General features: G+C 31.5%; 1 protein-coding gene across 2 annotated transcripts; it reads left to right on the top strand.

Moving 5' to 3' along the window:
* Positions 1 to 257: 257 nt before the first annotated feature.
* On the top strand, positions 258 to 27,745 carry LOC106790173 (zinc finger CCCH domain-containing protein 13). Of its 2 annotated transcripts, none has more exons than XM_014754910.1 (8): positions 258 to 403; positions 13,552 to 13,598; positions 17,364 to 17,494; positions 18,935 to 19,150; positions 22,511 to 23,199; positions 23,278 to 23,480; positions 23,803 to 23,971; positions 24,219 to 27,745. In XM_014754910.1, exons 2-8 carry the CDS (start codon positions 13,562 to 13,564, stop codon positions 25,936 to 25,938), a joined length of 3,165 nt encoding a protein of 1,054 aa, XP_014610396.1. In that variant the 5' UTR covers positions 258 to 403; positions 13,552 to 13,561; the 3' UTR covers positions 25,939 to 27,745. The 2 variants fall into 2 exon arrangements, with proteins under 2 accessions (XP_014610396.1, XP_014610395.1); XM_014754909.1 differs by having other exon boundaries at positions 22,511 to 23,214.
* Positions 27,746 to 27,999: the final 254 nt, after the last annotated feature.

Genomic DNA, 27,999 nt, shown 5'->3' with positions numbered 1-27,999 from the left:
ACGCTCCTGTTGCTGGCTTTTCCACTTCCAGAGCGCAGTCTTCTGACTGGACCGGACGCGCGGTCTTGCTTCTATCTCGAAACGTGTAAACTAAAGATATATTTTACTTATTATTATTTTTTTTTGTTGGCTTATTACCGAGTGAACCGGCACCACCCTTCTTCCATAACCTTTATTCATCGAAACATATTATTTTGATTATTTCCTTTGTATTACTTTTATCGAATAATAATAATAATACGTGTGTACCAAACAGATATATATATATATATATAAGGGAGAAAAAAAAAAAAGAAAGGAGAGAAAGATTTATCTCTCTCTTTCCTGGTGTGCTTTCATGAGAAGACGACGGTGCTTTCATGAGGGATTAAACAGCGAAAAAACAGCGGAGCCGTGAGACCAGGTCGGTGTCTTCAACGAATTTCACTTATCATTAGTCTACTCTACCTGGGATGTTAAATAAAGAAATAGAGAGAAAGAGAGAGAGAGAGTTAAATGATCTTTTTGTGAAGGATAAAAATCAAACGAAAAGAGGTGACTCGCGGTTAGCTGTTGTTGATCAACCCGAATGTTCTTAGGAAGAGTTCGTAAAAAAATAGCACACGACTTAAACGAGTCTAATGAAATTCTATTTTGGATTACCCCATCCGACGGGGAGACCGGTATAATCACAGTGTTTATCCAACAAACGCGCGAATCTCTTAAACGTTTTCCTTCGAGGATTGTAGCAATAATCGTTAAACTAATTCGCGTGATTTTTTTCGAACGAAACAAAGTAAACTATTTGAAATCTTAATAATTACGAATGAAATCTCTCTGAGAAAATAATCAAAAAGAAAATCATAAGTGATCTATAAGAGAGAGAAAGAAACCATTTAAAATGAATCGAGCCGGATTATTATGGGGAAATCCGGGAAATCGAGGATTTGTTATTCTCATTTCGTTCATCTTCCGGAGGAAGCATGACCGTGATCGCGATAAATCAGTTTTCTCAACGTTAAACAACGAACCATAACGCGATGCGGATCTTCATTTTACGTGTCGATCTCTCTTATATATTTTTTTTCTTTTTGAATTTGATTAAACAAAGGGTTGAGAAGAGAAGAAAGACAGCTGTTGCTGTTTCTATTCGTTTCTCTTCTTCCCCTTTCTTACTTTCTGCTTCTCTTTCTCTATTTCATAGAAGACAATCTCCGTTAACTATTCTTTGATTTTAAAAGGAGCCAATTTCGTCATTGATTCCAGAACACGCTCCGCTCGACTTTCCACTCGATATGCTCCACCCTAAGAACATCGTGAATTCGCTTTCTTCTTCTTGAATTCTTTTATACAGTTAGTTTCGTTTCAACGAAATCACTAGTTGAGAATCGTTAAGGATTAGAGAAGTTCGTAACACCCATTCTCTCTATTTTTTTTTTCTTCTTTTTTTTCTTTATTTCTCTAGCACGTAACTTGGCGTGTTCCAGAACGAAACATGCCTGCTGTTCATCGAACGTTACATGAATTACTATTTTTTGTTGTTTTGTACAATCGCTTCGTGATGAACTTACATTAACGTCCTCGAACACGTCGGCAATCAAACATTAACCATCGATTAAATGTGTGATTATTTAATAGTCAAAAATCTATTTGAAAAAAATTATCCTAGAGTTCATTAGTACAATCACATACATTCTATTTAACGTGCTAGTTCTTACGCGTCCTACGTTCACTTTCGATCGGCGGATTCCGTACGCACGTTCGAAAGTGAATTTAATTTGCGAGGAGCCCGTTAGAGGCGACACGCCTAGTATCTACGTGTTTTTTTTTATATATAGACTTATATATTATATAGAAGAGATCAAAACATATCTTGTATGAAATATACAGCTAGAATATTCTAATCATACATTACTTATTACACGCAGATTAATTTTTTATTATACATTCAATAGAAATAAATAAGATAATGAATATATATAGCTAAATTTTAATAATATTGTTATGATGAACATAATAAAAATAACATTTAAAGTAATACAAAAATAATTATTACGATAAATAGAAACATTTGTATTTCATCAAATAAGTATTTTTTTTTTTATTTATTTTGTATGTATTTTCTTTCACTTGCAATACATCAAAAGAAATAAACCGAGATATATTTTATCATATTTTTTATTATGTTAAAAATTCAAATATGAAAAAATGTATCAGCTAACCACTAAATTGACATATATGCAAAAGTACATATATAAAATGTAATATACATTAATCCATAAAGAGTAAAAGATTTAAATGGAAATTCCAAGAATAATTTAGCTTATCTAAAGATAGTTTCTTTCGCTGTATCTATACTTATAGTTTTCAAAAAATAAATAAAATGTTTGAATAAAAAAATAGCTATACGCGCGAGCGTGCAAATGAATCAAAAAATATTCGTTTGTTCCCATTTACATTCTCTACCCCGTATATTGTGTAAGTAATATATCAGGACAAGCCGAAGGCCGAACCATACGACATTTTTTCGTTGGCTCTCTTTTCATAAACAATATCGCACGGCACGTTGTTACGACACAAAACGGGCTAGCGTACTTCGTCGGCTTTCTCCAAGATACGCCGACGGAAAAATAAACCAGCTACTTCGCCATAATCAAACGCACCGATAACTTTATACTTGATCCTGTTACATTCGTAACGAGGCTTATCGTTAATCGACCAAAATTTTTCATTCTTTCGACACCTACATTTTCTTTCTCTTCTAAATCTTCTCTTTCCCTTCTCGCAATTAATTATACTTGTCAAAGAGGATGATTCTACACAAGTATATACGCCAGTAATTATAATAACAATAGACAAAGTCCAAAAATTCAATAAAATTTATATTTTCTAATCTATTTTTTATAATATAAATTATAAATTATAAAACAAATTTTTGTTTTTAAATTGTTTTATTTATTCCACTGACACTTATATGGTATATGTTTCTTTTTTTAAAACTTTCACACACTCTTGATCATACGTTGATCTATTATAATAATCAAAATTCAATTTAAAGTTCCACTTCTTCAAGTCTAGCAGTTATCCCTACTTTGAAATATCAAATTGCATCCCTCATCTTGTGAAAGAGAGAGAATGAGAGAAATAGAATGAAATTATACGTATGTATATACATGTGTTGCAATAAAGAATAGTTCGTATATGAAAAATGATTGATCGATTATTGAAACATCGATAAATCTTTTTAATCGTAAATTCCTTGTAAGCTAAGTACAATGACTCGTTTCGTACTATATCTATACATCACTTGGTCACACATACTAGCAGAGAAATAAGATACTTATACGATAGATATGATGTTACGTAAACGGTCCTATATACTTCTAGTCAGTGTAAATGTTACCGTCATAGCCAGAAATCCGCCATTACTAGTAATTCCTCGACATTCTCATCAATGCAAAGAGCATTCCGATAAAGTCGGAAACAGAAGAATTCTTACAGTTTTTCCTAAGCACTGAACATAATAATTTGATATTCTATAAAATATTATATTATTATTTAAACAACGTTGAAAACAATACATTCTCGGACATCCGTGGAAATTTCTATGAATATCTGTCTAACTAATGTCTAGAAAATATAGCCTGAACCTTTGCAAATCGATTTATAACTCGATAAGGTACACTACGCGTAACCAAAAGTGTGCACTTTAATTTAATATAAAAATTATTAAAATTCGCTTGCTCTAAGTATAAAAAATATTTGCCGAAACTTTTCAAAGAAATGGCAAAGTAGAAAAAATTTGCAGCGTCACATTCTTGCCATTTTCTGAACTTTACATGCTAAATTTATAACTCGATATGATATTTTACGCGTAGACAAAAAAGTGTACTTTAATTTAATATAAAAATCATTAAAATCCATTTGCTAACAGTATAAAAAATATTTACAGAAACTTTTCAAAGAAATAGCAAAGATGCACAATTTACAGCATTGCAATCTCTGATATTTCTTTTGAAAAGTTTCTGTAAATATTTTTTATACTAAGAGTGAATAAATTTGAGTGCAACTTATATTAAATTAAAGTACACTCGTTTTCCTACGTGTAAAATACCTTATCATTTACATGCATACATACACTCTTAAAACACCTATCTATGGGAGAGACAAATCGAGAATTACGTGGAACGAGCGAAGGGCTTGTAGAACGCTAGATAGAAAATTATGTTCAAGGTGGGTCACCGATGAAAGGAATTTACTTTTGAGATTGTACCGTCTACATTTTACAAACTTATTCGATACATACATATAGAGTACCTCTGAAAGAACGCGAAATCTGTTTATTCATGAAATTCCCAGCTAAACTATAAAATAACTATACTGATTTGTTAAAATATGAAATAATATAGAATTACATTTACATAGATATGAAATTAAAATTTAATCCGTAGATAATATTCTGTAGAACAGCACGACTAACAGAATATTGATTTTTAAAGTACAGGAAGAAATAACTATGAGCATTGTTGTAAAAAGATAAGACAACCCTTAAAGATGAATCAAATTTTCATATGAGATACTTTAATTACTCGCCTCTCCAGAATTCATATTTTACTAACATAAGTTACTTCATAAAATAACAAGTTTAAGTGTATTACAAAATTCTTTTTGTATGCTTTTCTTAAAACGCCTAATTATTTCATATAAGGACATAGGGTTTCCATGATTTAACTGAATTATAAAATTTAACGCTGACATCTATACATATATATACACATATACATATCTACCTTCGTGGTTAAGCGAGAAGTTAGTTTGCAACGATACCAGTCGAACGACGTTCCTGCTTGGTTCAAGGATCACTTGTATTCGCTCTCAAGGACACGTACTCTCAGGAACGAGACAACAACGACAAAGAGGACGACCCTACGAATAAGAAGTTTGTGGTTAAGTTGAGGTCAAAGAACCGCGACGGGAACTCTCTCGAAAGAATCATCGTCAGACGCGTAATGATCCGCTACTAATCGTACGGTGCAGTTGGTAACGACGAACGATCGTTGTTGGCAGTGAAAAGTAAACTTGCCATATGATATACATATGTATTAATATACTTATATATTTTGCGACATAGGTGATTACCTTAACGAGCGTATCCGCTATTTCCCATATACATATGTGTGTATATGTACATACATTTTTCATTATTTTTGTTCTTTCATATTGTCAGACAACAGAATCACAAGATTGAAATTATTATCAGAGATTTATTCGTTCAATATATCTACTTATTGAAGGTTAATAAAATGTAACTAACATTCGAAATAGATTATAGAAGTAATTTAGTCAATCATTTGCAAAATCGATTAACTTTAAAAATCCAAATATAAACAATATTGATGAAATTATATATAAATTGTTATTTTATTGATATTTCAATGATAATAAAAATCTCTGGGCTTATTATATAGAAAATTTATTTAAAATATACAAATTTTAAAATAAAAAATGTTTGTGTGAAAACAGGACGTTAATTATTCGGAACAAATACAAACAAACTTCATTTTAATAAATCTTCCCCTGCGTATCATTTACAAGACTATTATTTGAATATAGAAATAAAATAAATGAGCGTGATATTCGAATTCATTTATTCATTTATACATCTATTGTAAGAGGAAAGAAAGACAAAAAAAATCAAGATTATCTCTTCCGGAAAGTAACTTTCTCGTCGATTTAAATTCTTTCAAAAGTCGAAAAGGTTCATCGTCCGTAAATTCTAATCCTGTTCTCGTGAAAAAAAAAAAAAACTTACGATTTCATTTTTCGTTTTAATCGCCATCGGCGATTCGCTCCAGATCCGATTTCTTTTACAATGTGGCCATGATCAATCGAAAAAATCGAAGTACCGTTTCAAATTTGCGTTTCTTTCAATTCTAGATTATCTCTCTCTCTCTCTCTATATATATATATATATATATATATATATATATATCTACTACTACCTATCTACTTTTCGCCGAGAAAATCGTACCAGGGAAAGTTCAAATACAAAAGTGATCTAGTGTTTCTACTTTTTGTTATTTCCCATTGAAACAGAAAATATAGTTTAATGAGATATACCAGACGAACGTGCAGAACGCAACTTGCATTTTTCCACCTTCTTCTTATCCACAAACCAATCAATTTGAAATGTGTACACGTATTAAAATCTATTTCTTCCAGAATGTGTAATGTTACGCGAAATATTAGACTTTTCTTGAAATTCGTTCGAAACGTTTAACAATTCAACTGGGAATACGAAAGATTTATTCGATCGAAAATACAATAATATTTTATTTATTTAAACAAAGTAAAAAATAAAATCTAAAATTATTTTTTTTATATATATATTCAAATTTCGATAAAGTATTTAAATAAATCAGAAATTGTGATCATAAATTTTCTTTGGAAGTATATGAAATATTAAAAAGTAGCTACTGTTACATACTACACATTTAAAGTAACCATTATTTTTTCCGATCCATTCATTCTTTCATCAAAAATAAACAGTAAAAACGTCAAAGTTTGTAACTTCATTTATAATTAATGAGTTTTAATTATTTCTATGTCTTACTTATACAAGTGTCTTAACACTTGTATTTAATCTAAATATAATCGTTTTGAACATGTACGATATAGTGATCCACAATCATGTCATAAAATAATTTTAAAAAATTTATTTAAATTCATTATGATATTTCATTGAAGTTATTTCTAGTTATTTATTCAGTATACGTTGTATATTTAAAATCTGTCAATAGTGATGATTTCTTCACATTCAGCATTACGTGATATTGCTTTCGTGAAGTATTTATTTAACAATTGTGCAATGAATAAATATTAATGATGTATCCTAATGTTCCATGCTATTTTTACACGATAAATCATTTAAAAATAATCTGTGGACGTATATAAATTTGTACGAAGAATGTGAAAGTCATCGATCGATGATGAATTATAACGTTCAATGTTGTAAACGAATATTTCATTAAACAATAATTAAAAAAAAAAAGGAATACGATATATATAATTCTCCGGAAAGGAAGAAAAGAGAACAAAATCATCGCGGAAACGTCAAAAACATTTTTCGTTACTTATTTTTACCTCATCGGATAACAAACGAAATTATATTTTCTTTTGATCAAACTCACAACAATCTTACACAATAAATCGATAAAACAACGCGAAACGGCACTTTACGCTTGAATACATTTTATTCGAAGCCAAGAGTGAAATCATTTATTCCGAAGCCGGTTTTCAGTAAGCAAAAGCAACCAAAACGCTTTCCGGCTTACATCGAAGCAATATTGAATGTCGATGGATTTACCTACTCGTAGAAAATTTCAAGTTAAACACTACGGATACCTATATATGTATATATATATTTATGAACAAGTATAACATTGCATCGATTCCTGGTTGAACATACTCAAAAACTCGAATATTGAGAATTGAACAAATTCTCGACAATGTCGGAAGATGAAATTAATAATAGCAAAGATCCATTTTCAATGACATAAATCGATATTCTTTTTAAAAATGATCAAAGTACGGGTTACACGATCTAGCAACGTTCTATTTTAAATCTCTCATTGCTAGCTCGATTATTATGAAGTAATTTCGAGCTCGGAATATAAAATTGGTTAAAATCTTCTAAAAGAAGGAAATGTTTCTAGGTACAACGATTCGCGGATTTGAAAGACATTAACGTAATCTCGGAATAGAAGACGTCTTTTCGAAATACTGTGTATATACGTATTTAGATATATACATTGATGTCGACTAACTCACGAATAATCTCGACGGCTCGTCACGAGAAGTTACGCGGCATTAAGCTTGCTTGAATCTTGAGTAAGCCAATGTTCGACTTTTAACATTTAGTAAGAGAAAAATTTATCGCATAGAAATTATCCTGACGTTTATTATAATAAAAACATGCTGTCTTACGGTAACCAGATATTATATCTAAACACATTGAACATTATGATTGAAAATTTGGAGAATCATGACTTGTAATAAAACGAAACGAAACGAAAATTCAGTTAATAAACGTTTTCTCGCGATTTTATCGAGCTGTGATACGAGACTTTGCAATTGGTAATTGCATAATTTAGTATCGCACGTGCAAGACACACGTACGAGATTACAAACCTCGATGCATTGACACAGATACTAGATTTATGTACATACATACATACATGTGTATTTACGTATATTTGTAAGTTGCTCAAAGCACAGTTGGCTCGAAAATAAACGTGAAAGAGAAAAAGAAAGAAAGAATGAAAGAAAGAGATAGAAAATAAACAATACTCGTTTCCAAGGGCATAGGCCAGGTATAGTAGTCAATCTAACGCAATTCAGCTAACGGATATCTGATTTAAGATTGGATCGAAACTATAAATGCCGAGCACTAAACCACTGTAACGAGATTCATGCTGATTAGCGTGCATAAATTTCATCAGAGATTACGTACATATGATTTCCAAGCGATTCAGTACAATCCTTTTTAACGTATGATCGAAGATTGTCAGACTTTAAAGACGAATCAAATTTTCATTTTATGCTTTACTACACGCGTCTCCTTTTAATTCATAGATAATCTCGATTATTAAGATAATCGCTCTTGTTTTATCTTCTCATTTATATTAAATACAATTTTTTATATCCTCTTTTTTAACGATACTTAAATGAATAATATTTTGATAATTAATAACATTAAGTTATAAAGCTATATATAACATATAAGTAATAAAACAAAAAGTTATCGAAGATTGATAAAATTATTTATATTTTCATAACATTTACTATTCGACAAAGCATACAAAATTTTGTTATTCAATGACATTAAGCTCATTATTAAGGAATATAATTTTAAATATATGAAAAATTAAGCATCCATTATAAGTTCTTTGATATTAAAATTGAAAACAAAAAAATATTTAATTAATAATTCTATCTATTTTTTTTTTACACCGATTACACTGACAAATATACATAAATCAATGAAAGTAGACAAGAAATCACGATAACTTCGTACAAGATTATTCTCGTGTATTCGAATCAACAACGAATTCGTTTGTTCAAGAAAGGTAATAACACGATAAAAGCAAGACACGTTATATTTCAAGCAAACGAAAAAGGACAATTTTGATGACATTCTAATCGAACGGTGGTTTACCTAAAAAAAAAGAAAAATTAACGATAATCTTATGAGAAAAGGTGAAAGGCCATAATATATCTTTCGTAATATTATCTAGTGTCATCTTGTTCGGTGTCATTTTTGTTTTCTATTATTTCTTTATTTTATCTTTCTCTTTCTATTTTGATTCTTCGAATCATCACATTAGCCAGCGAGCAATAACACAAGGTAAATTTTTCTTCAACCAGTAATTTACTGGATAATACATTACTCTGGACGATCATTCGCTCCAGCATTCGTATTGGTAAGCACGAGGAAATGAAAGCCTGCCACGGCGGCATGCTTTGCTTTTGAAGGCTATCAAGTTTTGTAACCACGCCTTGGCGCATACTCGATCGAAAAAGAAGAAAAGGAAATATCGAATTTACTGTCCTCATAAACATGATACGCGAAAATCTGTCTGAGGACTTCTCAATCAATACACAAAATTATACACATATACGAACAAAAATGAAAGTTTGTTACAAAAAATTGTTCTTGTGTCAACTATGCAAAAAAAAGGAATACTACGAGAATGACAATGAATTTTTAATATATAATTAACAATTTATTGTCGAATAAATTTTAAATTAATATATTTATCTAATAACTTATATATATATAGATAAAAAAAGAAAAGAAAATTTATTACCATAATTTTGATATTAAACTTACTCTTATTATCTTCTAAATGAAATTTCATCAAAGTTTTGTAAAATATTAACTACAATTAAATGATACTCATCGAGATAACTTTCACAACATTGAACGTTTTAATTGTATTCGTAACTTTGTTGAGAAGATCGACGTAGTTATTTAATATAAAGTTAATCGAGCATAATATAAGTTAACAGTTGTAATAGTTTCAGGTATCATTTCCGGTAACCTTTAGTGGTCGTGGATGACCGTTATTCGTATGTCGTAACGTAACGTAATTTACCGTAAGGTAACGTTATGAATATCACGTTATGTGTATATTGAAGTTGATAAAGAAGAAAAAAATCTATTTATCGTGGACAGATTCCCTTAAAAAAGAAGTGATATCTTTCGATCGAAAACAAGAAAGGTCTTCAATTTACTTTACCAAGAAAGAAATAATCGTGCATAAGGCTTAACATTTTCAATTTATATTCTTCGTCGTTGCTCGTCGAATAATAAATAACCATTAATTTTAAATTTAGCATGTTGAATAAAAAGGTTAATCGTTACCTTTAACCGTCAGATCTAAATGTTAAAACTCTCTGCTTGAATAACATTTATTTTTTAATTTAATGAAAACCTGGGTAATATAAACTCACTGAATGTTTCTTATCACGGAGTGGATCAATGGTCAGAAAATTAACGACTATGGTTCGATAATATTATACACGTTGCTGTTGTGTATATATGACAAATCATTTTATATTATATTTTAAAATAACGTGCACAAAACACAGGTTGTCCCAAAAGGTTCTTACTTTTTTTTTTGGATTAGTAAATCTTATATGCATAATATTTTATATTTCATATTATTTTTTTCAGTTATATATGATCCATTCTGTTATATTGACTTTTTCTTTCTGTATATAAAATCGTATGTAATTCATTTCAATAAAATATTATGCATATGTAGGTAAGAAACATTTGAGACAACATACAATGTAGATAATATAATTATATAAGTAAATATTTACAAAGATAATTTCGAGGAAGTTCAAGAAGATAATGATTTAGTTGTTAGTAATATTTTTATTTTCGTCTCGGTTTCCTTTCAAAAATGTAGAACGCACCATAAAACGATGCTAGACCGACTAGCATATTTCGCATCAATTAAAATCGCTATCGCCGTGCTCCAGTTCGTTCCAAGAGATCGTTATCGTTTATATGTATGTGTGAAAGTAAGGGAGAAACGGAGATCATCAACAATTTTCTCGTTGGTTAGAAACGAAGGACCATGTCATTCCGTTACACAAGTTTTCGTAATCGTTTGTCTCGTGTCACAACGTAGGTAAGTACTCGAGTTCTCAAGCTACCTGGGAAATCCTCTTGCTTTGGATTACCTCCCTACGGAAGTTACATGAAAGAAACTTAGCAAGATCTCAAGGAAGTCTTCAAGTCCACTGAGCAACGATTCTTCTTCTTCCGTATCCAAAATTCTCAAAATTGAAATAATGATTAACGTTAAACGTATAATTATATTCATTTTTATCTAACAATAAGTAAGATTTACTTCAATCTTATATATTTATAATATAGTCATTTAATGTCCACAATATCTATATAATACAATAATAAAAATAATATTTTTCATAGTAGTTCTGTGATAATAAAATTTAGGAAACTTTAATATTGCAAACCCATCAAACTTTTTCCTTCTTTAGTTAATTTACGGAAATACATTAAAACTTTTTCTTAAATTGCTCAATTCATTTTATTACCGTTCCAAGCGAAGACCGGCATACCTCTATTAGGCATATATTATATACACGCTTGTATGATAGTCGATTTTTAGTCTAAAAGTAGCCGTTACAAACCGAAATGGTAACCGGGACTGAACCAATACGAAAGAAGCATGTTACAAGGTTACTTTCACCAGGTATATCCAATGATAAAAGGATCCAAGTCGAAAATATCGTCATCGAGAAGTTTGAAACTTCAAGGTTGTACGTAATATCTTTCGAAAACTTCTTCAAACGTTTATTCTTTGAAAGAAACTCTAATAATATATCTAACACGACCAATTATATAGTTTCATTTTTAATGTATATTCACGTAGAAGAAAATAAGACTTTTAAGGACATAGTGTGGAAAAATAATATTGTTTCTACTTAAGAAGAACTGACTACAATATAGCTAAATCCAAGACCTTTCGGTTTTCATCGGTATTAACTTTCATGCTGTAATTCTTGTACGATTCGAAAGGAAGACTATCGTGCGTTAATTAACGTACAAATGTCAAGACACTTACTTGTCTACGCGCTTATCGTAGGTGCGATGACATTCATTCAATTCTATTTCATAGCTTATTTTTTCTCAACATCACATATCTCATAAATTTACATATTTACATAAAGTTTCTTAATAAATTCAAAATAAAAAATAAAATAAAAGATATATATACACATACAATAAAAATATATATCCTATTATTAATAGTATCCCAAAATGTGTGTCACGTTACCGAGAGCAAAAAAACCAAACGAAAAATCAATATTAACCACTCCGAATACCTTTCAAAAAAAAAGATTTATAATTTTTTAATTCGATAAAAGTACTCATAGAGAATATTCTGTACAATATATATACTATTATACATAATAGATATAATATAATAATGACATACTCGAAGAGCCAATAAAAAAATTATATTCAAATTACAATATAACGAATAAATATGAATGTCGAAATGACGTTTAGTTAATTTAGCAATTATACATTGACCATCTGATTACACTAAATCATAATTTATACGTAGAAGAAAAAATTAATTTTTCACGTACGATCAAATTACTCGAAAATAATAATTGTAAATTGTAATTTTTATAAGAACGAATAATAATTGTGCATAAAGGGGCATCGGTGACGATAAAGTCACACCCGATATTACGTGATCATGCATTTATATAACACCTACATTATTCTTGCATTATATAGTTAGCAGTGGTGACAGCACAGAGAAAGTTCCTATCTTTAGCCATATGCTCGAACGTTTGCTTCTATGGTACACACGTTCGACGTCGAGAGTGCGCTTCCATTATGTTATCATACCATCTATACTAATTCATAATTTACACATACAATGTATCACTCGTGGGCGTCTTTTTCTCTATTTTCATAAAACACATTTCCGGTTTTTGGCAGTATTTTATATCTTACAAAAATAGTTTAATATATACATAGGTATATATAAATTCAATATTTATAATAATATAAAATATATATGACAAAAAGAAACGTTATCGTATATCAGCTTTTTACAAACTAAAACGATTAACTCTATATGTAACATTTTGTTTTATTTTATTATCAAAGCACTTGATAGATACATTTTTATATTGAAAATAACTTTAGTCAAATAATTAATCTTAATATCACCAATTAATAATTATTTATGTGGCCGTTCAATAACATTAGTTATGGAGATTAATTTGTTGCACTTTTAATTGTCGACAAAAAGATATGACGATTTTGATGCAATGAATTTAATATCAAAGTACTTAATATAAATAATATAACAATGTATATTATTTTATCAATTTTTTCTACTTTTTGTTTTAGTAGAGTTGATCGATTTGAAATATATGTGGCTTATATTATAATAGATGTATTAATAATAAAATAAATAAAAACGTGTTTTTCTTCTTCTATTGTTACAGTAGCGACAACATGCGGGAGAAAAGATGGCTTCTGCTCGCTTTGTTCGGTGAGTAAAAATCTACAAAAATATATCCTCTACAAAGTTCTACATCACCATTGAATGCTTCTTTTACTTCTTTTATTTTTTCCTTAACTCGTATTTATACATTCCTTTAACTCTAACATAAGAGAGTCCTTTCTCCCAGTCTCACAGTATTTTTGGACTCGCCGTATTTGGTGAGGAATGCGAAAACAGTGGATGACCTTCCAACTGGGCATTTTTCAATCCGAAGGGAATAAAAGCTAGTTTAAACTAAAGTTGTTTATCCTTCATACACAAACGCGTGTTACATGAGTATATATATATATATATATATATATATATTATATGTTAATTTATCTCTTTTTTTATTAAGTATTTACCGAAAAAAAATCTTAAAACGAGTAGTTTTTTATTTTTCAATACGAATAAACCGATCGACCGAATCGAATCATTCGATTTTAGCATACGAAAGAGATTGCAAGTTGGTAAAGGGGTGTTTGAGTGGAGGAAGGTAAACCTGTTACGAATGTCAATGTGTTTTGCTTTCTTTGTCATCGTTCCCCTCGAGAAAGGCACGTATCTACACGTCAATCTATATATATCTATATACATTCAGGTATATAACATGTATGTATACATATAACTTGAAGTATCTTCTTCACAGTTATGACGCTTGTTTACGTAAATCCTTAAGATCGATAGAGGAAAGTAGGAAGTAACGTATGAAATTTTATAAATTCCACCAATGTTCAATAAATGTTAATAAATAACGCCATTAAAAATAATTCTTCAATGAGACAGAAATGTAATAAAAAAAAAAAAAAGAAGAATAAATAAAAATATAGAGACAATGTGAAATTCAGTTTTAGTTCATTCGGCAACTTACTTGCAGTTTGTTTCTCACATTCACTGGACCGTTTGAAATCGATCACGTGACACCGACTTTAACATTTAAAATTCTATCTGGTATTTTAACCGGTCAGTAAACATTCAGTTTGCAGACCCATATATACATGTTGAAGTATTACATATATACCTAACGCATGCAAGCTAATTAATAAAATCTTGATCGAAAGTAACACCAAACGGAATCGAGGTTTGTCGATTTCACAGCCGTCTAAATAAAATCATTGTATATTCTGATAATCTATCTAAATGTCGTAATTAATATGGCCATAGAAGTAAAATACTTTCGTTCATTAATATCACCTCCAAGTATGAAAACAAAAGTGTTTGGATTAAAGCAGTGGTTCCCAAAATGGGCGTCTCAAAATATTACATAATTTTATTTCTATATTTGATTCAATATGATAAGATACAAAATCTAATGAATTTGATGATAAACCATTAACTTATTTAGTATTAACTGTTTACAAAATCTTCTGTTTTATTTATTTTTAGCCAATTCCTTAATAAAAAAAAAAAAAAGAACTTTTAATAATTTTTCAAAACAAACTTGTTAGATTTTGACATAAAGCACTTTGAAAAAATTTGGATTTAGCAAGGGCGTCGAGAATAGAAACAATTTGCGAACCACTGAATTAAAACATTACAGTTGCCGGAAATAATGAGTGGTATATTGCGATGAACATAAGAATTTTCTTCACGCTATTCCACGCAAGGATTAAAGCATTTCACGAGGATTCCCATATTTGTCTATGCTAGCGGAGTCGAGTTTAAAGTAACACGTTGCTTAGCATTGGGCTAAAAAAAGAGACCATTATTGTTTGTAGGCCATCTTTTCCCTACGAAAATAAAAGCTTTCGTTTTATTTCGCACAAACGTTGCACTTTCCATTCAAAAATATATAGAAGATCCCTTTTTTAACCTTTCTTAAAAGTAATCTCTAAAAAAAAACATGTACTGCCTCCTTCTACCATTTAATAGTTGCCAAAATTAAATCAACATTTTATTATTATTATTTTTTTGTTTCAAAAGGAAACTTTTGGTAACACGCCTTATTGGAACTCACCCTGTGTATATTTCTTTATTGTTGATTTTATTTTATATTATCGAAGGGGAGAGGACTCGTCGCACGTTATATCAAGAAAGATAAATCTTCGTGAACACGCCCACGCTATGAAAATGTCAGGTCATTCCCATTAAATGACAAAAATCGACTGGTGGTTTCTTTTGGTTACCATAAGATAATCAGATGAGGCAATTTGTTTACGCGGCACTTGCCGATAGATTCTTTCTCTTTCGCGTCACGAAAAATAGATTTTCTATTCTTGTTGGTAACATTCGTTGGTTATTATTCCAACTTACATATATATATGTATAAAGCAATAACACAATCACGCCCACGTTCACATTTCCCACAATCGGAATGCGTCCACGTTCCCATAATTTATTTTTATGCGACGTGCAGTATGTTACCGTTTGTTATCGATCCCTGTTTGGAAAAGTATAGTCCCGTTATAAGGTGCTGCACACCAACCATCGATTGGCTTCGACTTCGTGTATTTTCAACATCGAGGACAGCCTCTCTCTTTCTCTTTCTCTTTTTTTCCTTTCTTTCTCTTTTATTCGTAATGGTATCGTTAACACGTACGCGAACTAAAGATTAAAAGCTACCTTGAGAACCTTAGATATCTCAAATCACTATTGTTTCCTTTAATATCATTTCTGATCTTTGGCAAGATGTTCATCGAAAGTCATAAAACTGATTTAAAAAGTCATTCCGATCAAACAACGTAAAAATAAAAATATATACGTGAATTTGTTCGCGTTAATGATAACAACTAGAGTTATAGTTTGAAATTCTTTTGTATCTTATTATTACACGTTTAATACATTTAACTTTGTATTACCTTTTATTCTGATTCTCTAATTATAAATATTAATCCCTAGTTCTAAGTTTCTCTGTCACACTCTCATTGTCAGTAATAATTTATCCTACCCCATGCTTATTTAAAACAAATTAACATTTATTTATGCCACCAAATTCATTTCTACATCTAACAACACAACTCGGTGTTATTGTAGAATATTACATAATTAATGTAAATACAAATTGTAAAAAGAGTTGATTATACAAAAATAATATTTCATATTCAAACCGTATACCATACAAAATACATTTAATTGATATAATAAAACAAATGGATTAATTACATAAATCGAAAGAAAATTTTCACTTACACTATGTTCGAACAATGATATTTTTTCGCGACAAAAATTCAGATGAAAAATAATATAACGTTGATGGATAAATAACTAATATGGTTTAACGATTATCGATGTAGACCAAAAGGAAACGATCGATTGATATCCTTGATCCGTTTGAAAACAATTACCCAACCGAATACGCTCGCTCCTAGACTGAAAATTGCAACATTTATGTTAGAAGAGTTCTCACTGCGCTTTTCTCTTTCTCTCTCTCTTTCTCTTTTTCTATCCGCACGTCGTGTTCGTCCGTGTTTTGCAATGCCGACGCTTCTCCACGATTTTCGCAATCGGAGGATGCGTAGTGGCCTTTGAAGTGCTGCTGCTGCTGCTTCTTTTTTTTTTTCCTTTTCTTCTTTTTTTTTTTTTACTGGTTATCCCGAAGCAAACAGGGCTCATCGAGGTCATTACGAATGATCTAACACACACACACACACACACACACACCGTGGTACTTTTTCCATACGAACGCCATTGCTAGTCCTCAGAGGATAAAGATAAAAAGATAATTATTCACTCCTACGACAAAATTGACAGGCAATTGGAAAAGAGCGCGAATAATATAAATGTCTTTTTTGATTGGCGTCATGAATCAATGAAATGTTTCATTATAATTTCTAGGAATCTTATTGATCAATGCGGTCACGGATGGGATGAAGGCTACGAGACCGAAATTTAAAATCGCAACGACTTCGACGACGACAACCACTACCGAGGAATCACCGATCGAGGAAAACGAGAACGAAGATGCGGTAAGTTTACATTACCAAGATATTCAATCTTAATTTGATATTTTTAAACGTCTTCTTATTAGATTTATCGATTGAAAATATAAAATTTTGTATAAACATATTTTATTTTATTTATTTCATATATAGCGTATTCCAAAAGTCACTTTATAAAAACAAAAAAAAATGTTAATATTACATAATAAAACACTATATATAAATTATAATATACATTATAAAACAATGTTAATATTATAAAATCACGATATATTAGATTGTTTATTTAAAAATATTAATCACCATATTATGTTATTAAAACAGTATAGAAAAAACATGACATCATTCTAAATATCTAAATATCTACCAAAAAAAAAAAAAATTTCTAATTGTTGCAGTTCAGTGTAAAGAAACTTTTGGAAATATAATGCACCTTGTATTATTCTATTTTGTTCAAAATATCATGTTTAAAATAAACATCCTGTTGCATTGTAAGTATTCCAACAGAATATAACTTATAGTATCCTAATTACATCTGTCAACAAGAAATCCAATTTAACGTGTAGGCGATATTGAAAAGGTAAAAAATAACCTTGTCAATAGATTTCTATTTATTTTACTGTGTCCAAAAGATAGTGTAATACTGTATATAATACTATGAGGATACTAGTAAACTAGATACAAAATGAAAGGTGAGCACAGGGACGAACAAGTATGGTAGTAGCATTATATCATGTTCCAGTCTTACTACGAGCCGCATTATAGTGGTAAGACAATCGTTTATCTTCGATATATATACATATATATACTTACGACACTATCTCGATCCATTCTATAGTCACGAATCCTAGTGATCTTTATATTTATAGATGTGTATCTAATATCATACATGACGTTAAAACTATCATTTAGAGCAGATTGCTTGATGATACGATGGAACACATCGTGATTGCTATTATTATTATTATTATCATCATGATTATCGTAATTATCATCATAATCATCAGCATCATCGATAGAATAAGATTTCGAAATGAAAAGGTCAAACACGATCACATTTCCATAACTTCCATTTCCTAAACTTTAGTACTTACAATCTAACCTGTTTATAGTCGTTAATTAATATAGACAAATGATCAAATTATAGCATCAATGTCTAGACACGTTCTAAAATAAAAGTTCTCGTGAAAGATACTACAGGTTCACCTTCGCACGTTAACCGAGAATGTGAGGTCATCCTTACAATTACGAATGCTCATCATTGAGTGTCTTTCTATCTATGTACTCAAGTATTTACATACCCTGGATACCGTAGAAGTGTGTTTCGAGTAATCGGGAAAATTGTTTGAGAATGTTCGCGATTGAGATTCGTTCGAAAATAGACTCATCAAACTGAATATTTAATCAATTGTAATATTCTATAATGATACAGAAAATTATTTAAAAATCATTTTGTTTTTTTCTTAGACAACCTCAAATTCATCGGAAGGTAACGCAACAACCGGGCACACGTTAACAGGAATCCCTCAAATTGATTATATTTGGGATCCAAATTTGCCTCGTGAATTGAACGGCTACAATCTCAGTGATTATCCATTCTACAACAGTATTCCAGAGGACATTGACTTCAAGTGCGACGGCCTACACGATGGTTTTTATGCGAGCGTACCTCATAAGTGTCAGGTAAGAATAATAATCGAACTCCAAAGTATTATACTCTGAACATTCGAATGGTAAAGTTCAAGTAAAAGCGCACATCCTGCAAATCCAGACGTAATAACTACTACGATCTATCCGAGGATGTTTTTAAAGAAGATATTCTTACGATATCAACCTTGTAGTGTGATTTAATGAGGCAAATAGAAGAGAGGATTTTATATTATGCATATATATATATATGTGTGTAGGTAGATACAATTAAATTTCAAGGACATTTTGATTAATGTTTTCATCTAATAACATTATTTCAATTAACACGTACCGTGTTTGTATATATCATTTTCGATAGATATTTGAACTTTATTTCTTCCCCGTAAGTAAATTTTTATCAGTAATAAATAAATTACAAAATAGTAATTATAAGCTACACAATTGGCATCAATATAATTATAATATGTGCATCTTATAATTTCAAAAATTGTTTTTTACGAATAAATAAATAGCTAGGTCAAAAAATAAAAGTAAATAATATATTATTTGGACATATTTACACAAAAACTCTATACCGTCTACCGTTATTGATAAGCGTGGTCTGATAATAACACCAGTTGAAAAAACAAGCTCAATACGAAACGTGTTTTAAAAAGTAATAAAATTGTTCGGACAAAATTCCAAATAGAATTGCATAATATAAAATCTAACTTAATATATTTAAATGTTTAATTACTCACTAATTATAGACTTGTACGTACAAATACAAAGAAAAAAAAGCTCGGTATTTATTATAAACAGGAAACAACGAAGATAATATTCGAAATGTAAAAAAAATATTTTTCCTCGACGATCATTGAGACCATAGCAATTAATCGTTAATCTTCCTGTGAAAGGATTTCCAGCTGGGTTCGTTTTGTAAAAAGGGAGAAGGGATAACGACGAATAAGAACGTAAATCAGAAAGGAGATATTTTCGTGGTCCGCTAAGTCTTTTATCCCTGACCGTTTCGTGCTAAGCGAATCTTAAGATTGTGAAAGCTATTGCAAAGTAGCTTCCTTCCGTCTGAACTTATCGATCGACTTGCTCGTAAGTCAGGAGCGGATATGCCATTGTTATGCAAATATCGGCAAGAAAATTTGTTACGTTCGCTACTACGAGTCGGTCAGCGTAAAGGAAAAAAAAAAAAAAAAGAAAACAAGAACAAAAACAAACAAATTTCTTGTTCGCTTTCCCTTTAAATTTCAATAGAAATTTAAAAAGCAAATGCACAGCATAATATATCGAATAGTTTTCAAATATTAATACTATTTAAATGATAAATCATTTTTATCTTTAATCGTAAATACTGAATTCGAGTAATGTTAATTGAAAGTAAAATAAATATATGGCTGCTAATAATTCGATCAATATTTTTTAAACACATTTTTGTGATCAGTATTTTAAATAAATAATTAATATAGTATGATCAATAATTATAATAAAATACGAATATATAACCCTGAAGCAACTCTGACACAACCTCTTTTGCTTCTATTCAAAATTATTATTTATTCTGAACAAAATAATCATACAATGAGTGCATTCATACACTCATTGCATTTTACACAATTCTGACCAAACAAATAAAACTGTAAATATGTATATACGTCTATATACGTACAAACATATATATTTACGTTTATATCGATTTATATAATTAGCATTAAACAGGTTCGTCCGTTATATTAAAATGAACATTAAGAACAATAGCATTCTTCATATTATAGAAATAGAAAAAATTCAGTTAATGATAGTAAAAGCGAGAAAATGTCAGAATGAAAATAAATGAAAGAAAAAGAAAGAGATAGAATAATATGGACGTGCTCTGAATGATTCCAGATGATTCCGTCAGATAATTCACGTTAGAGTTGTATGCGCGATAGACAATCATCGTGCATCCTGCTCATACGCAGAGAGACAAGTTCCATCTGCTTGCAATAGCGTGCACACATAAGATAGAAGCTTCACACAAACGAAACGAAACGAAACGATCTTTCACATACACACATTATACTATAATACACAGTGTGAAAGCTACACAGTGGCAACGTTGGCGACCTAGCTGGGGTTCGCTAAAAAGTGTGTTAAAACTGTCAACTGTCGGCCTAACATAATCAGCGCTAGAAATAAAAGAAAAAATATAAATTCAAATAAATAATTACATTTTTTAAATATTTTTTGTACACGTTTATATATATATATGTCGGTAGTGACGTATCACTTTCCAAATCGAAGGAGAAACGCACTCAAAAATTCTCGAAAGTTTTAACGCCAGTCCAGCTCCGCGTTTCCGTCACTTTCACTCATCGATGGATATATTATTTCGCAATTAGCGATAAAACAAGTCCTACCAAGTGCTACCCTATTACGAATAATAACTCTATGATCCCAATGAAAAAACTACTCGGCCAAAGGAAGGATTTGAAAGCATCGAATTGTAATTGTAAGATAAATATCGTACCGGTGGCCATCCTTAAGAAGTAACCTTCTCGAGTTACCTCGTATTATATTATAGATTATGTTGCGCATCCGTGGACGGACGATCTTCATTTTACGACAAAAAATGAAAACAAAACAAAAAATTAATAAAAGAAACGGTTACACTTGAGCAATGGTTTCGACTTACTACATACAGCGGTTAAGAGATTCTGAGTAACAGCATGCGAATAAGTAATCTCGTGGAAGTAGAGCGAAAGAAAGCGTTTCAAAAGTCGACCGTTCGTTTCGCAGTTTCCTCAAATCTAAAAGATATTTTATCATTTTTTTTCTTATGACCATACAAAAAATTTATGTTAAGTGAAATCAAGAAATATATATATCAATCGACAATTTTTAAATATATTAAATTTACTCCGATATGTCTCAAATTACAGTTGATAATTGCTAGAAAAAATCATATCAGATAAATGTTATCGAAGTTATCAAAGAAAGATTATAGAACAAGATTTTTGTGCTATATTATTAACACACTCTATCGACGGGTCGGGTATTAAAACCTTTTATGCAGAACATACGCTAAGTGTTAGTAAAACACTTACGAATGTTTGTTTTTTTTTCATTGTCACTAATTTTAGGTCAGGAATGATGTTTTTTATTGTTTTTCGTAAAGCCTGACCAATGTTTAGTCCTAAAAAGTGCACTTTTTTCATACTTCACTAATTTTCGCCCGCTATACGTGATAGTCAAGCTCATGATGTTATCCGCCGATAATGCGTTAAGACAAGAAATTATAATTACTTATTGTTAGATCAAAACAACATCGATATAATATCAATATGTAACTTCAAAGTCAGACGGGACTATAAAGAATAAAACAAAAGAAAACAAAAGAAATAAATTTCTGTTCAACAGGTTTATCATCACTGTCTATTCGGCACTCGTTACGACTTCCTATGTGCAAATTTCACGGCATTCGATCAGAAAACCTTCATTTGCCATTTCGTGTCTGAGGTAGATTGCGCCAACTCAAAAAAGTACTGGCATAGGAACGATGCCCTTTACAAGGCGACAACCAGCTCAACGACCTCGACATCAACTACGACTACAACGACTGTTGCACCTGTCACAGTGGCTTCCTTGTCGAATGGGCGAGTTTCTTCTCGCGAACGAGATTTAAGACGAAGAAGACCATATTCAAGAAGGAGACCTTATGAGTATTACGATGAGGATTATTACGATGACGAATACACGCGACCACGTGGATACGATAGACGCGATGATTACGAATACGAAGATAGGAAATATAGAAGAGATAGAGATAGAGATGTCAGGGATCGAGATCGTGATTTTCGTGATAGGGATACTACTAGATCCAGGGATACAACTATCAGAGACGAAAGAGATCGAGACGTTCCTCCTAGGGATAGATATCCAACTAGAAATAACAGGAGAGATCAAACAAGGCAAAGAGATCCACCAAAAGAGGAGACCAGAGGCTTGAAAACTAGAGAACAAGAACAATCTAGATCGCGAGAAATTGAGGACCCAGAATTGGATGATCGAAGAATCGATTCGAGGGCTAGAGATAACGACGATAGAAGGTATTCCGATAAAAGGTTAGTTTAAGATTTGAGTAAGTACAAATATCTAAGAAAATTGTCTTATCTAATGTGTTTTAGGTTTAGGGATGATTACGATGATAAAGACTCCGGTGCTCTGCCAGGTCAAGGATCGGTCAGTGTTACCGAAGGACTCGTCAAACCAGCTGCTCCAATCACTTCGGTCTATTCCAGACCAAGGGCTCCTCCTAAAATTCGAAGACCGGTACCATTATCCGAACAAGACCGCTATGCATATAAGTCCACGTCTGCGCAATCTACTGGTAAGCCGGTTCTTCCCGTTCCACTTGATCGATTTATATTTGTTTCTACACCAGTTTAGATAGATTTTCTTAAGATTAACGAGCGTGTTGAACAGAAAAAGTTTTTCTTTATCCGTTGTTTGTTCTTCTATATGGTTCTTTATTTTTTTTTTTTGTTATTGCAAAAAGTTGTATTTGATCTTTTTGTAATTTGTTTCAATCGATATGTTGGGCGGTAGTCAAGCAAGTACTACAAAACAACTCGGGGTAAAATCTCTCTCTCTCTCTCTCTTTTGTTGAAATTATTTTCAAATCTATTGAAATAATTTGTATTATATTTCAGAAGAACCACGAAGACGACCGGTTGATTTTGAAGATGATTATTACGACGACGAATTAGAAGATGTCAGACCAATGAGACGACCAATCAGACGTAGACCGAGTTATAGGGAAAGAGATAGAGATCGTGATTTCTACGATGTCAGGGACAGGGAACGAGATCGACCCTTCAGGTAAGGTAACGTACACAAGACAGATACAGTTCTACTCATCGACGTTAACTCGTTAATCCGCATTACTCGTTTGAAGACTAATGACGTACTTACAATTAGTAACAACAAAGCTGAACTATTTACGGCTATCTCTCGAATCAATAAAACACCATATTGATTTAAGAATAAATCGTTAATTCGTCATATCATCATGGGATTTTAATTAATCTTTATAGTAAATAAATAAATACGTAATTATTAATTACAGAATTCGATATCGCGAGGATGAAGACGATATACGACCCAGGAAGCATCCCGATCGCTCGAGAGACCGTTACTACGATAGGGAACGAGAAAGGGATCGTAGTTTGGAACGTAATAGAGATCGATCGGTTGATCGTGGAAAGGATCTCTCCGCTCCGAGATCCTTGGATCGCGATCGTGGAAGATATCAAGACGCTGACAGAATTGAGAGACCGTATTCTTCTAATCGACCTCTAGAACGGGAAAAAGACAATAGACAGACAATAGACGAGAAATCTCGATCGTCCTTCAGATCGAAAGATTTATCAGATACCACGGAGACATCTAGAAGACCTATCTCAACGACGAGTACAACGTGCATGCCGGAAATGCCTGTGGTGCACGAAATAAAACCGGAAACAAAGCAAATACCCGTTGATCGTTTCGAAAGACCAGAACGTCCAACGAGACCACCTCAATCGCATAACACCAACAATAATAACAATGGTGCTCGGGTATCATTCGAAGAGAAAGAAGAAAATCTTGGTGAGAAATCTATTATTAAGCCGCTTCATTATACAACCTTCCAAGAACGAGATCAAGAAGAAGAAGAGGAACAAGATCATCGAAACCCTCAACTACAACAACATCATACATCATCTTACTCGGAGGAATACTCTTCGGAATATTATGACGAACCAGAGGATCCACCAATTCCTCCCCCAAGGACAACCGTACGTATCGTCAAGAGACCATTTTTACCATCACGTGGTGGAGTTCCTAATCCTAGAGGACTTTCGCCGGTTGGTTCGAAAGCACCAAGAAGAGAGGACGACAGAAGTACGGAAAGAACGAGTCTGCAACAACAACATGAGGAAAACCACAAAGGTTATTATGTTCCTGAACAAGAGAGCAAACGAATTAATCAGGATGGTAAACGCGAAGAAGAGAAACGAACGTACGACGCTTACAAAGTAATTCAAAGCGATCTTCAACAAAAACAAAGACAGGAAGAATATGATATAACTATAGCCAGACCGATATTACGTAGACCTGTCGAAAGACAACGCGAAGATGAAGAAACGAAATCTTTAGAATTAAATCCTATACCTAAAACACCTTCCACCGAATCTTATGAAAAAATTCAGAAAACACTTGACCTAGGAGTGCCGACGAGTAACAACAAGTGGTCTACCGAACAATTTATCAGTAACAAAGAAAACAACGATGGTATAATACCAACGTCTTCGGGATCACCAATTCGTAACAAAAGCAGACAACCCGTCACCGAAACTTCCAATCTCTATAGCTCGACTTACAAAGAGGAAGACATCCACGAGCAACCTTCTGGACCAAGTAGTTACCGAGTGAAACAAAGGATAAATGAGGTGACGCATAAACTTCAGGATATTCCGGATAGCGAGTATGACGTCACGCTAAACGATGCCCTGACACCGACATTAAATCAAGAAACCAACTTGCCGAGTGGTTTCGTTTTGCCTCTTCACAGACAACTCAGTAGAGACACGGTCTTGCAATCGTCCGAAGACAATTACAAAATCTCCAGACCAATCGGCCAGCAACAACAAAAGCCATTTGTACCGAGCCCTCAGTTCGATCCAGCACCAGCTGTCCCAAACGACAGACAACGAACTGTTTATTATAGAACACCGGAATCAATTCCATACAGTGGACAACATTACAGACAACAAAGTGGACCTTGGCAAGATTATACCGGTTATTAAAGAGATACTCGTCGTAAAAGAGGGATAAAAATTAGAAGAAAAATGGGAAGAAAATTGGTCACAGAACAAATTTAAAGATTTCCCAAGTATTCCTTTAAGTTCTCAATGTTGATTGTTCACATACGAAGGTTCTCGTGAGAGATTGGCTCGTGACAAGAGGAATTATATGTGGATGGATATTGTGTAAGGTTTAGCAGATTCTTTGATGTCTTTCATTTCGATTAATTACACAATATGATAAAGAAATATCGTCAAATAATTTTCAATACAGAATTAAATGATTAGCAATAAGTAAAAAAAGGAAACAAATGTTCGATTATACCTGCGTGAGATACTTATTGCAGAAAAAGCGCTCGTTCTCTTTTTCTTTTCCTATTTTTTTTTTATTTATGCAGGGTTGCCGAAAATCAAATCATTATATTAAACGCATTTCAAGTAAAACATATTTTTAAATCGTCGCTCCTATAGAATTAAAACGATATATCTATTTTATCAAACAAAGTAGTCGATCTAACTATATTAGTGAAATTCTATATTTTTTAAACGATCCCTATAATGTGCATGAAATAAAAAAACCTCATCTAATACGATTTAGTTGTCTATCAACAAGTTTATTTTCTAAACTACGATAACTTTTGAGATTTCTTTCACGCGGCCTCAATTATTATTATATTTTTTAGAGACGTAAAGATAACATAGAAAATATAATCGACGATGGGAGAGACCTTTAGCCTTCATCTCGTCGATTAAACTTGTAAATATACGTACGATTATCGATATCCTCTCGAATTAAATTATTTCTTATAAGAGCGATAAATAATATAGTTTTCTCCTATAAAGATGTTACTTACACGTTTCATATAATTCGTCAAATAAAATTATAATATATTAGATATTAGAGCGAACACAACGAACTTCCTGAGTGTATATCTTACATCATGATAATAATGTAAATTATATTATCGATACTTGCGTACGACATAAACAAATATAAAAAGGATTTCTTTAAAGTATTCGTCATTTGATACCTTCAAACAGCATCCTTAATTATACTTATAACGATCAACTTTTTTTTCAAGCAAGACAGTGAATATTATTTTAGTAAGAAGTTCGAAAATGTTTATTATTATAGTACAAATGAAATAATTTACGCAACGAAATTATTATTAAGCGCTCTCCGTAAATGCCAATGAACAAACAGTAGGTCAGAAAATATACCTTACAGTTCAAACGGTGAGCGCATACCTTTGGAACCAAACGAATTTTATATATATAGACTTACGTATAATTATAATATTATTCAAATACGGAGAAGTATATTAAAAAATATTTGTATTACGCCACACACATTAATTATGAAAAAATTTGTGAATATCGAGCTTGTGCCGAAAAAAATTAGTGTATCAGTCAATAACAGACGTCCGTTAAAAGATAACATAATTTACATCACAGAGTCAAAATGACAACTTCTTAAAAAAAAAACCACGGATACACAAAATATACGACATCTTATTCCTAAAAAGAATCAAAGGAAGCTCAAAACTAAGCAATTGTAGGATCATCTTGACGAAATACGGATAAATAATACTGTGACAAGTATATAACATATTTCAATGAAAATTTGCGTATACGTGGCTATTGCTAAAAACAGTTAACAGTTACGATATTCAGTCAAATCACTGCGATGCGACATTGACGACAACGTGATAGATGCACGACACAACAAATAAACAAAAGAGTCTTCAAGTAATTCATTGATCTTATTACAGAATATAATTTGTTGCGGCAAAAATAGATTACTTAAAAATAATAATAATAATAATAATAAAATAATAATTAATAATAATAATTAATAATAATAATAATAGTAATTCGCAGGTATCATTCGTACACACTAAAGTTTAAACTTGCGAACTATAAAAATATTAAATCTTGCCGTAATGCAGACGAATCCGCTTTTACTCTGCGCATAATAGCCAAAATTTGTATCTATTTCGCTTATAGTGCGTAGTTCTGTACAAAAATGATAGAGTACAAGAATAGGTTACACGCGTATATATG

The sequence above is a fragment of the Polistes canadensis genome, unplaced genomic scaffold (assembly GCF_001313835.1).
Source record: "Polistes canadensis isolate GaletaPanama2010 unplaced genomic scaffold, ASM131383v1 scaffold_219, whole genome shotgun sequence".
NCBI lineage: Eukaryota > Metazoa > Arthropoda > Insecta > Hymenoptera > Vespidae > Polistes > Polistes canadensis.
The sequence above is the reverse complement of the archived record's forward strand: the minus strand, read 5'-3'. Positions and strand labels throughout refer to the sequence as shown.